At 41.1% G+C, this 12,101-nt stretch overlaps 1 protein-coding gene across 1 annotated transcript in view; it reads left to right on the top strand.

The window, feature by feature from the left end:
- The window catches only part of PLB1 (phospholipase B1), a 78,252-nt gene that overhangs the window by 34,810 nt on the left and 31,341 nt on the right, over positions 1-12,101 (top strand). The window contains exons 29-38 of the mRNA XM_077782530.1: positions 2,388-2,469; positions 3,047-3,151; positions 3,803-3,898; positions 4,316-4,387; positions 5,002-5,061; positions 5,466-5,526; positions 6,245-6,303; positions 8,109-8,176; positions 9,142-9,185; positions 10,399-10,507. Coding sequence (XP_077638656.1) covers positions 2,388-2,469; positions 3,047-3,151; positions 3,803-3,898; positions 4,316-4,387; positions 5,002-5,061; positions 5,466-5,526; positions 6,245-6,303; positions 8,109-8,176; positions 9,142-9,185; positions 10,399-10,507 — 756 coding nt within the window. The remainder of the gene's footprint in view (positions 1-2,387; positions 2,470-3,046; positions 3,152-3,802; positions 3,899-4,315; positions 4,388-5,001; positions 5,062-5,465; positions 5,527-6,244; positions 6,304-8,108; positions 8,177-9,141; positions 9,186-10,398; positions 10,508-12,101) is intronic.

Raw genomic sequence — 12,101 nt, forward strand, 5'->3', positions numbered from 1 at the left:
AGCTGGGCATTCTTTGGTGAAAATAGAGAAGACACTAAGACACAAGGTTTTCTAGTTCTATTTACAGATTTACTTTTCTGCACTTAAAACTCTTCCTCTTGCTTCTGCAGTTTTTTAGTTTCTGTAATCTCGTTGCTGATTCATAGTTTTATATCCGATTAGTGTCTCAAGTAGATGTTTTGGATGCTGAATTGTTGCTTTATGTCTCAACAATCCTTTCCAGATCAGTGTTAATCCACTACTGAGGTGGCAGGCCTGTACCCTGAGTGGGCTTTTGGTGACTCGGGGTCCAGCATTGTCCCCTGGAGTTGCTTCTGGCAGGACTTTCTTGTTTTCAGAACAGCAAGTCTCTGCTTTTCTGGACAGGTGGGGAGAATAACTTTGTCCTGTGAATGTAGGCAGCCACTGGTTTTACAGGAGAGACAGAGATGCAACCCTCTTGCTGTGACTGAGTGGCTTCCTTGTGGCTGTCAGTGGAAAATTGGTTTTGAAACTCAGGGTGCTGGTACACCCAATAGCCAGTTGTAGTTCTTTTAAAAATTTTATTTATTTCTTTTTACAAATGTTGCTGGCTAGTATCTCCAGGCCTTATTCATTGGACAAGGATAGTTAGCAAAGCCTTTAGATTATCTGCTGATAGCTGTAATCTCCCCACATAACTTCAGGTGCCATGCTGAATTTAACATTTGCCTGTCTGGCAGCAAGCCAAGTTTACAGGGTGCTAAGCAGAGCCCATGGGGGACAATGATGATGTCATTCTACTGAGTAGAAGAACCACCTTAAGGAATATTTTTATCTTAAAAAATCTTCTTTTTTTTTTATTCTGAGAGTAGCAGACAACTTAAAGAGAATATGTGTCTACTAAAGTTGCCAACATATGTTTCTGAAACTTCTGAAAACACAATTTAGATTTGTACTGTTCTCATATAGATGTACTGTGGAAGTAAAAGCTTTTGTTAGCTGGTCTCCATTAAGACCAGTTTGGACACAGTAGGGATCTGTGTATATTTTACATGTATCCACTGCATCTCTAGGAGGTCTTTCTCTAAGAGCTCCCTTAGGGATGCTTTACTGTGGTCACACTGTCAGGATATTTGAAAGGAGTCCTTCTTCTAATTTGGATTTCTGAAGAAATGCCCAGGTAGATGGAACATCCTAAAAATATCCATGTACTAGAAAGATCAAAACCTCAGGGGAGGGATAAATGTGGCCAACACGAGTTCACAAAAATCTTAAGATGTGTCAGGTTAGAATGGCTCTCTAAGGATGGAGAATTCTGCATCACTCCTGGTGATTGTTTTGGTGCTTTACCAGCCTTGCTGTGATACACACTATAACCTGACTCTCTCAGCTGATTAGAATGAATTTGTGGCAACTCCACCTTGAAGAATGCTTGCACAGTTCTGCTGAAGCAAAGCATGTTGCACAAATGTACTTGTGATCAGTTTTTTGGGGTGGGTTGGCCCCAGGTGCCGGCCAAGCACTCCCACAGCTGCTCATCCACCCCACCCCAGCAACATGGGGAGAAAACAAGGACTGTGAGCAAGAAAATCATGGGTCAGAATAAAAACCAGGAAGCCACTTACCTAGTATCATTGCAGGCAAAACAGCCCTGATTTGGGGAGCTTAATTGTATTTGTTGTCCATGAGCATCAACATTTATCTACAGATTCTGGTATTGGGAAATGAATTAACAAAGAAGTTGAGCAGCTAAAGCACCTGTCCTCCCTCCTTCTCAGGTTCAACTTTTCTCCAAGCATCTCTTCCCCCAGCCTTGTTCCTGCTGCAGGGCACCCTCAGGCATGGCTTGGGGTCTGCACTGGGATCTCTCTGCCACTCCTCCCTGCTCATTCTTGTCCTGTGCTCCAGCAGGAGTCCCACACTCCTCTGCATCCAAGGCTGTGGTTCCTTCCAGGAGTGCCTGTTCTGCTATGGAGCACCTTTCCTTGTTCCTGCTATTGTTCTCTCCTCTCTCTCTGGTGCTTTCTGCCCTTCTCAGGTAGGTTTTCACAGAGACACCACCAGCTTGGCTGAGAGGCTCAGCCATACCCTGTGGTTGGTTTGCTGGAGCTCTGTCCAGAATTGGCAGCTCTGGCTCCTCCTCACAGAGATCACTCCTGCTGCTGAAACCTTGCCATGGGCACACAGTGTGGTTTTTGCTTGCATGGAGGCTTTTTCTCACTTTCTGTTCATTAATTTATCCCTAATAAATGTGTTTCTGCTCAAGAATTTGGGCTATGAAGAAACACAGGGGTGAGAGGTAATGCTCTCATTCAATGGCCTTTCAAAGAAATCCCTCTCAGAGCTTTTAATCCTGCAGCTTGTCAGCTGGGAAGCAAGGGGGAAAAAGGAAGAGCAAATCTCAGTGCCATGATCTTATCCCACAGGACACTGTGCCCTTGTGTCATAAAGCCTAAGAATGATTCCAATGAGTTAAAGAAGTTGATCTACTTTAACAGAATGTATCAGGTAAGGCACATTGCATTTGTTAGAAGTTTAATGTCATCCTTCTGTTGATCAAGGGACCACAGGTGGGCTAACTTGAAAGTAAGGGACAGTTTCCACTCATTCTAATGACATATTTGTAGTTGTGATTTAAAAAAGTAGGATCAGGATCTTTACAATTCTGTTTCACTAAGCCAGAAAACAGACAAGAAGAATAATTGCTACAGAGCCATAGGAAATAGAGTATTTCAGAGTGTCAGCAGTTTTCTGATCAGTTATGTTATTGAAAATCAGGTTCAGCCAAACAACATGGTAACTCGGGAACAAGTTTTCAGGCACAGCGTGTCAGCCAAACCAAAAATACTTTGGTGGTTCTGGAGGGACATATTTGTGACAAAAAACCTTATCCCTGAGCAGGCTACCAGTCCTCAAAAAGGCAGGATGGGGGTCTCAAAAAGGAGCTGGGTTGCCTGCCTGGCACAAGCTGAAAACCTTCTGCAGGAGGAAGGGACAACCCCTGGGTGAGGTGTAACAGGGTGGAACAGCTTGATGAGCTGAACACAGGAGAAGGAACCATGACAACTTTTCTTTGCCTCTTTAGGAGAGAACCCGCCAGTTAGTGGAGAGTGGAAGGTATGACACGAAGGATGATTTCACAGTGGTTGTGCAGCCATTTATGACTAACATGGAAATGCCAAAAACACAGGTAAAACTAACAAGAAAACCACACCTACATTGAATCCTGGTGCAATGTCACTGACTTGTCAAAATTGGTTTAGCTGTAAATGTAGCTAGCAGTTTCCTGACATAGTAATTAATTATTATATTCAGTTGCCATCGAAAATTGCATGAAATGTTTGTGGAATATGATATACTGGGCAACAGGAATACAGACCTTGATTTGGGACATTGCAATTGGACAGCCATGAAGTAGATATTTAAGGTCAAAATCATCAGGAAGCACTTGCTCTACATTCCCTATACATCAAGTCCTTTACAGAACTTTGGTAAATGACTTTTAGTATGAAAACTCATATGATTCAAAGGACTGTAATGTGTAAATCTCAAGGGAAATAAAGAACACAATTGATATCTGTGCCTAGGTATTCTCTTCTCAGAGTCACAGTGTTTTGTATTCCTCATTACTTTGGGAATAGTGTATTAAAGAGTTTTAAAAGGCTTCTCAGTTCTGAGTGAGTAACTTTCCTTGGCCTGGTTTAATTCTGTTTGCCTCAGAGGCCTTTGCAGATACTTTGTTTAGAAGTCTGCTGGGTTATCTCACTGGAAGAGAGAAGACAGAACACGTGGCTTGTTGCATATATGCTGCCTCTGTGACAGCACCTATCTTGTTTTCTAGGAGGGATGGCCAGATGATTCATATTTTGCCCCAGACTGTTTCCACTTCAGCCAAAAGTCTCATTCCCAGGCTGCACGTGCTTTGTGGAACAACATGGTAAGATTTTTAAAGGTTGTGTTGCTCTCTCCTTGTTCACTTCATCCTGCCCTGGCAGCAAAACCTCCCCCCACCAAGATCTACTAGGTAGCCTTATCTTTTCTGAGTTGTGTTTACAAAGGAAAAGAGTGATCATATGAAGAAAGGTCACCTGAATTGTTAAAGCAGTCATATCAAAGCAGTATAATCTTGGGGTATGGTAAAGCTGGGTGTGTTTGGGCTGTACCTCAGGAAGATGGTGCCTGCCAGGCACATTGACCACAGGCCACATTCCAGGTGTAAGGGAATTAGCCTCTTCAGCACACAAGGAATCAATGCATGGGGCAGCTGCAGTTGTCTTGTGGTTTCCAATGACTGGCAGCACAGCATCACCCATTCCTCTCTTGGTACTCATCTGTGCATCCCTTTTCAACCCAGCTGGAGCCTGTAGGGAAGAAGACAGATAGTCAGAACATGGATGATGAGCTGGTCCTCAAATGTCCATCTGAGGTAAGTTACAAGGGTGTCTGTGTTTCTGTGGAGTGGCTGAGGGTCTGGGAGCCTTTACCCAGAGCTCTGGCTCTGTGAGGGTGATCTGCTCCTCCCCACGCAGTTTGTGCCATTTCCACCAAAAGCAGCATGAGTGCTCACCCAGGAGAGGATGGGGGGTAAGCAGGACTCAGCTTCCTCAGAGTCACACATCACAGGTGGCCAAAACACAAGGGAAGGGTGTTTGGCCTACCTAACCAAGCCCAACAAGTATCCACACTGGATGGCAAAGCTTCAGTAGGGGAAACAGAGCAGTGATGGTACCAGCCAGCAGAGCTCTGCAGGACTCGCTGGCAATACCTCGCAATGGGGCCACGAGCTTCTTGTGAGCCACACACAGCAGGGTCCTGAGGGTATTCTCTAACTTCTGTTATAAAAATATAACCCAGATTTACACTGTTGTTACACAAATTTTTTAAAGGCCATTTATTTATTTATTTATTTTTAATCCCTGTGTCTTTTTTGCATCAAGCTGCTAATCATCTACGGGCATCTGAGAGTCAAAGTTTGGAGAATGGAAATCTCTGTGTGTTCCTCTGTTGCTTTGCATTGATTCAGATTGCCTTGTTTTGTAGGCTGAGCCATTCCTGAGGACATATAAGAACAGTAATTACACATACCCTAACCAATCTCCAGTAAGTGTCAACATCAGCATCCCACTGTTACTCTGCTGCATCTGTTCCTGTATGGAAACCAAATGAGTTATGTTCTGCAGCACAGGGGAAATCAGTCTTTGGCCAGAGGGGTTTGGGAGGATGAGTGCATGGCACAGAGCAGGGAGCTCTCCCTGAGTTAGACAAAATGCAACAAAAAATATAAGAACCTGTAAGAACACGTGCTTAAACACATGCAGTACAGGATGCTGCACTCTTCTGAGCAATATTGAATATGACTACTGAATTGAGCAACCAAGACCTTTCTAGTTAATTACATGCTAAAGAGGCTCCAGTTTATCCACCTGGCCTCTGCTGGGAAGATCCTAGTTTCTACTGACTGTATTTGGTAGCCAAATGCTCTTCAGCTTTCTTTTTCTCTTTAGAATTATGGAAGCCAGCTGCCATGTGAGGACAGGTCTCCATCCTCCCCTCCTGCAACTTCAGGTAGTCTTGCCTCTTTTATGTTAAGAAGTTGAATTACCTTCAGCTGTCCTTCAAGATGAATGTTAATTTCTGGCTGAAATGGTTGCTGTACTGTGAAAAACATTGCTCAGAAAGGATGTCATGTTTTTCAGCAGATGCTCAACAGATACAATGCCACACTGTATGCCAGGTAGCATTCTAACTAAGTAGCTTCACTGAACTTGCTGCCAGTGGAGAATTTCAAAATAACTTGTGATGAAATCCAGATTTGAGTGCTGACATAGCTTATAAGCTATTCCACCTAAATGTCATGGAAAGAAACTGGAAATACAGCTTTATTCATGTTAGTCTGGAATCTAGCAGTATTTGGTTTTTTGAATGGCTTCATGTTGTCTTTTCCTTAGTCTTTCGAAGTCTTTAACGTGCTGTTCCTGCTTTGTGTAGTTCTGCATTGTTTTACCTTCACTTTGGTGCTGGATGTTGATTGCCACTTATTGTTATTTGTTCCTTGCTCTCCTGTCTTTTTGGAAGGGACGTTAACCATTGAAAAACTGAATAATGTGCATATGTTGGTGCTACATTCACAGGAGATGAGCTGGAAAGAGCTTCTGATTTATCACTTGGGTATTGCAAAAACAATGTGACAGAGCATCCCAATGACAATGGCATATTTCACATACACAGGGGGAAAAAAAATCCATTTCCTAACCAGGTTCAACTGTATCTCTTTCCTTTGCAGTGCATTCCCTAAAGCCAGCTGATGTGAAAATTGTAGCAGCCCTTGGGGATTCTTTGACGGTGAGAAGTTGGTGTTTTTACTTTGTTTTCTCTTGGTAAAACTACAAACATGCCTGCTCCAGTGGAGGGGAAATAGCTATTGCTCCCAGAAGCAAAGATCTGTTCATTCATGGATTATAATAGATCTAGCAGCTAGGCTAGGAAGGAAGGTGTCAGTCTTCCAGCACTCCATTCCCCCACACACTTATTCAAATGCTTTTGAACTCGGGCAAAAACACAGGCAAATCCTTTAAAGAGGTGCCTAGGTACTTTGCTGGGTTGGAGGCAGAGGAGATCAGATGTTGTTGAAATGAATGGGACATAGCACAAAGCTTAGGTTACTGTGCTTTTCAGAGTTTTTTTTTCTGCATAGGAATGGACTGATGAGCCTTGTTTTTCAGCCTCAGTTCTTTCAGGAACAGAATGCAGAAGTGGTTTTGGATAATAGCATTTTAATCATTTTAGCATTAATGAAATAAGGAAATATAGGGTGAGAGCCCTCTGACTTAATACATTTCAGAAGATATTCAGTCATTTTATTGTGCTTGTTTTAACTCCTAACTGGTTTCTTGATCATGATACAGTTCTTGCTGCTGATGATAATCTTTGGTAGTCAAGAAGGAATATGTTTCAAAATCCAGACATCCCATATTCCAGTTATGCCTTTCTGCCTTATGTTTTCATACTGGTCAAAGATTGAAATTCTACAGCCAGTCAAAGGAAACACTCGACAGAAAGATGTAATTGGATCATAGGTTTCTCAGATTCTGAGCCTTAACAACAAACACATTGTGTGTACAAACCGTGAGCCCTTCACAACTCTCTGGCAGACGTGGTGCTACAACTCCTACACACAGGAGGCTACTGAAATAAATAGAAGCACTTTGATGTAAACCCACAGTATGAACAAATAAAATATATTCTGTATATGGCTGTGGTTGCTGTATTGTAATATCTAGGGCCCTGCAGCGTTTCTGCTTCTAAGTATAGTCTGTAGGAACTGGGAATAAAATCTGCTCTCATAGAACATGCAGTGATGTATTGCTGTCTCAGAGCTGCACTTGGCCTGTGCATAGTTATTCTGAGCACCAATCTACTGTTATTTCAATAAAGTTTATACATAGAAGAAAATGTAGTATTGTGGTTTAATCTAAGGTAGCAGAAAATAGCTGCTTAGTACTGTACTCAAGTACTAACATGCACCGAGATTTAGAATAAAACTATACAATCACAGCTGTCAGGAACTCTGCTTCTGAATTCTGGAGGTGTTTTAGGAGGGGTGTAGTTGCTAGCTTGCCTCTTTCTTCAGGGTAAGTGTAGAAAGTGCTTCCTCCTTGCTCTAGTTCTGCTATAAATCTTTCAATTTAGCACAATGGTTTTCAAACTGATATATATGAGTTATGGTGCTTCTTTCTGATACATGCTTATTTTCTCTGCTGAGTTCATGCAGTGTTTCATATCATTAGCCACTTCGTGTATTTGATTGAGATTTTCATCACTGTTGACTAATGCAACCATAAAAGTGTTATTTAGCTCATCTAGACCCATATCTTTGTTCCACGGCTCCATCATACATTTTGTGTGTCACATATACAATATGATTCTTTTAAATAATTATGAAAGGTATTGTTATGTCCTTCAGGAGAAAGGTCTGGGAAAAGTCAGATGCCTTTTAAAACTTCGGAAGACATCAATTCAATTAAAAAGTAAATAAAGCAACTATGTAATTCTATTTAAATTTGCAAATTGTATTTGTTTATGTATTTGTATCATTGCATTAGTAACAGTGCTTTAATTTCATTTGGTTAATGAAAAATAATGTCCAGGCTGGTTCAGGAATTGCCTCAGATACCCTCCAGGATGTGATCACTCAATACCGGGGACTGTCTTGGAGGTAAGTCTTCAGCCAAGGTGATGAAGAGATGTGTTTTAGGTCTTTCAGCTGTCAGAAAGTTGGAAAAAAGGTTACTTCTCAGACTAGCATTTCTTAAAGGTGTATCAAGATTTTGTCACAAGGGTAGCTTTACAGAAAATAGTTTCAGCAGTGGATTTTAAGCAAGCTTTCTGATCTCTCCCATGCTTTCATTTTTGGCTGCCTACAACAGTTTGTATTTTTATGTTGGGATGTCAGGTTGGAAATCTACAAAACAAGTCAGAACTTTTTGGTCTTAGGACTTCTCAAAGTTTTCTATTTCTGAACTTTTTGTAGTGTCATGGGAAATGGTTTCTTTGGCCAGAGAACTTTGCCACATATAGCAACACACAGTCATAAAAGACTAAATTGTTTTGCTGTTGTGCTGTAGCTCTGTTGATATTGACTGAAGCAGTTCTGTGCTGTACTATTGCCTCTGTGTAAGCTGGAGTGTGGCCTCAGAATGTCCTGCTAACACAAAAGCTGAAGAAATATATCCCTGTGCAGAAAGCAGGAGTGAGGAGCTACTGCTGAAGTTCTCTTATCACTCAAGGGCTGTCTGTGTTTGGTGTTACCTTAGAGGGCTTCATGAGGCTGGAATGGACCTCAAAGTTGACCTTTTAATCTGCAGTACTTAAGTATGAATTGAGTATTTGAGTATGAAGCTATGTCAGGCATTTTTCTGCCACTTGATAAATGATTGACTGTACCCCTGTACATCTACAAGGGCATTAAATCCTTCTGACAAATATCATCATGACTGAAACCTCACCTGTTCTCCCCAACAGCACTTCCACTTCTGTCATCTCCATGGATTCTGACAGAATGATAGTTTCCAAACTAAGAACCCTTTGCTTTTCTCCATGATGTGTAGCAGGTTTTCACTTTGTTTATTGTCTTTGTCCAGATAAGAGGTGAGTGACTGGGATTTTTCTTTCTCATTTTAGTATTGGAGGAGATGAGTCGTTGGAGAACGTGACTACTCTACCTAGTAAGTAAATGCTTTGCTAGATATAAATAGCAATACTGAGGAGATGCAGTGGACTAATTTCTGGTAGATTTATAGAGAGTTTTTAAGTATCTCAAAGCTGCTTTAGGGTAATTAACAAGAACTAACTTTGAAAGAAACTGTATGCTACAACTAAGAAATAAAAAGTTGCCTTCATCAGCGAAGCTGAGAACAGATAGAAATTCCCATACTTACTTTTCCCTCTCCCTTTTCAAACTTTGGTGAATATTATTTGAATTTCTAAATAACCTTGCTATGTCTGTGCTCATGACGTACTTAACATTTGCTTTTCAGAAATATTCCATCATAATTTTTCCAAAAGAAATATTTGCATAGAGTAGGCCTCTTTGGTAAATAACGCTGCCTACTCATACATGTAACCTGAAGGGAATAATTTTAACTTTCTCTTCACTGAAACCTAGAACTTTACATAGCTCAGTCTATTGTTAATGTAGAGCTACTCAACTTTCAGTTTGGATCAGCTGCAGTAATAAACTTCTATTCAAAGAGGGCCAGTAAACTGTTCTTTGTGTGTTGGCTATTATTTAAATAGAATGTAGCAGGAATATAATTAGAATAAGCAATTATTTGATTCATTGAGTCCTATTACATTTGATAAAGCCCTCTGTAAAATGTGGTTAAACTTGGTCTTTGAGATTGAAGTAGATTTTGTGGTTTACAACGTGGCCATGTTCATTCTCAGCTGTAAATTACTCTGCCAACTTCCTTTTGGAAGCTGCTATGAAGAACATGGTGGAACTTCATCAGAACCATGCACCTGAGGCTTTGTTCTTCACATTTGTCAATATTATGAGATTTTGCACAACAGTAAAGCAGGCCCAGATGCTTTAGGTGAAAACCAACTCCAGCTGGGCTAAAGGACCTTTCACACTTGCTTCACAAAGTCAACGTCGTATGACAGATAATTTTATTTTAGGCTTTATCCAGTACAACATGAGAGAGAACTGCACACAGCAGTCCCCAGTCCTACCTGCTGGTGCCAGTGCAGGCACTGCAAGCACACTGCTGAGCCACCCCTCTCCCCACTGCTTGGTGAATCCATCAAGGCTGGCTGGCAGTGGCAGCAGCTGGGCTGTCAGAGGAAAATTGTGGCACTGCTGGTGTGTTCTTCTAGTCCCTGTAGGCAGGGAGCAGCTGGGGTCTTTTTGCCTTCATTGCCACCTCTGTTTTTCAGACATCCTTCGAGAGTTCAATGTTGCAATCATGGGCTACTCAACTGGTACTGGGAGTGAGAATGATTCCAATGCATTCCTTAACCAGGCAGTTCCTGGAGCACTGGCTGAGTACGTAGCTTTTTGTTTTACATTTGTAGGTGATGGATGCTTCATCTAATTGCCTTTCAACTGTCTCATGTGCTGTCACAACTTGTTCTGAAGAGCAAGCAGAACCAGTTGAGTTAGAGTGGAAATTGGCTCAAAACACGTTAAACGTATAGGTTTAATTCATTGCTGAACTTTCAAATGAAACTAACAGTCCTCCTTATGAAATCCACAAACAAGAAACTGGCAGAAACAGTTGAGAGGTTTCTACTCTTCCTGTTCAACATCTATTCATTTATCTATTTATCAGTCAGTAAATCTGAGAATGTGAAATGTTTTTAGAAATTGAACATGTAATGAATTGATAAGAGAAACAAGGAGTAAAATAGGATGAAGTCTTATGTAATTGTGGCCTCAGGTTTCTGGATAAGCAAGCAGGAAAAGACAGGAGGGAGATGGGGAAAAACCCAGTCTAGGATCTTAAGAAAAGAGAATTACTAATGGTTATCCATGGGTTTTGGTGCATTGCAGACCTGGTGCAGTTGGAGCCAGTTCTGCCAACATAATAGGAATTATAATGTCTTGCAGTCACCTGAATTTGGCTCTTTGCTTTTAGTCACACCTGGGAAGCTGCATGAGTTGAGCTTTGCTATATTGCTTATCCTAGAAATCCCTGGATACTTATTCAAAGTCAGTGCTGTTTAATTAACAAAACAGATGGCTGCTTGAATTCAGTCATAGTTTGGGCACAGAACCTGGCAGACCATGCCCAGATTTGACATTGTGAATTGCTATTATCCAGACCTTAATTTGTTTGTTTAAAGAAAAATTCATCTTGCTTCCCAAAGGAGTCTTGGAAGTGAAGTTCAGGAGCCAAGAGAGGTGTTTGTGTTTGCTGTATCTAAGCAAAGATTATTAGGATTTATCAGGTTTTTTTATTGCTCTCCTGTAGACCCTGTGTAACTTCTGACTCATTCTGTAATCTCAGTAAATACTTGGATTTCTTGACAGAAATAGAGTGCTAGGTCCCCTGCTATATCCTACAGCCCCCACAGAACTGAAAGAAGGCATTTTTGTATTTAGTGGTGACCAAATGTAAATGTGTATGTCAGTGAAATGCACATCAGCCATCGATGAGAATTTATTAATATACTATATGCAGCATGTATCCAGATTACCTCTAGCTTTTGCTTGTTGCATGAAAGAATGAGAGAGGTGCCTGTCTCATATTCTTTATCAGCCAAATCCTAAAAAAAGGCTTTTTGGTCTGGTGGGAGTACTTGAAGTAGGATACACAACATCTTAAGTCATAATGGTGACTTAGGGCAGCTTGTGTCAGCAGCTGAGGCATTGCTATTAAATAGCTATTTGTCAGCTGTTTGAAATGTGTTGATGGATGCAAGTCTAATGAAAATTGCCGATTTCATCAATACGAATTCGTTTTCTCTCTTTCCCTACAAGTGACTGGACTGGATAAACATGATGAAATTGAACTGTCTTTGTTTTGTAGCCATGTTTTGTAAACATTCAGCAAGGAGACATAGACAACAATCATGCCAGATTTCTGCTTGTCTTCTGTTGTTTTTCTGTCTCATAACTCTCTGCAGAAAGTTGTGCA

This window comes from Lonchura striata, chromosome 3, assembly GCF_046129695.1.
Source record: "Lonchura striata isolate bLonStr1 chromosome 3, bLonStr1.mat, whole genome shotgun sequence".
NCBI lineage: Eukaryota > Metazoa > Chordata > Aves > Passeriformes > Estrildidae > Lonchura > Lonchura striata.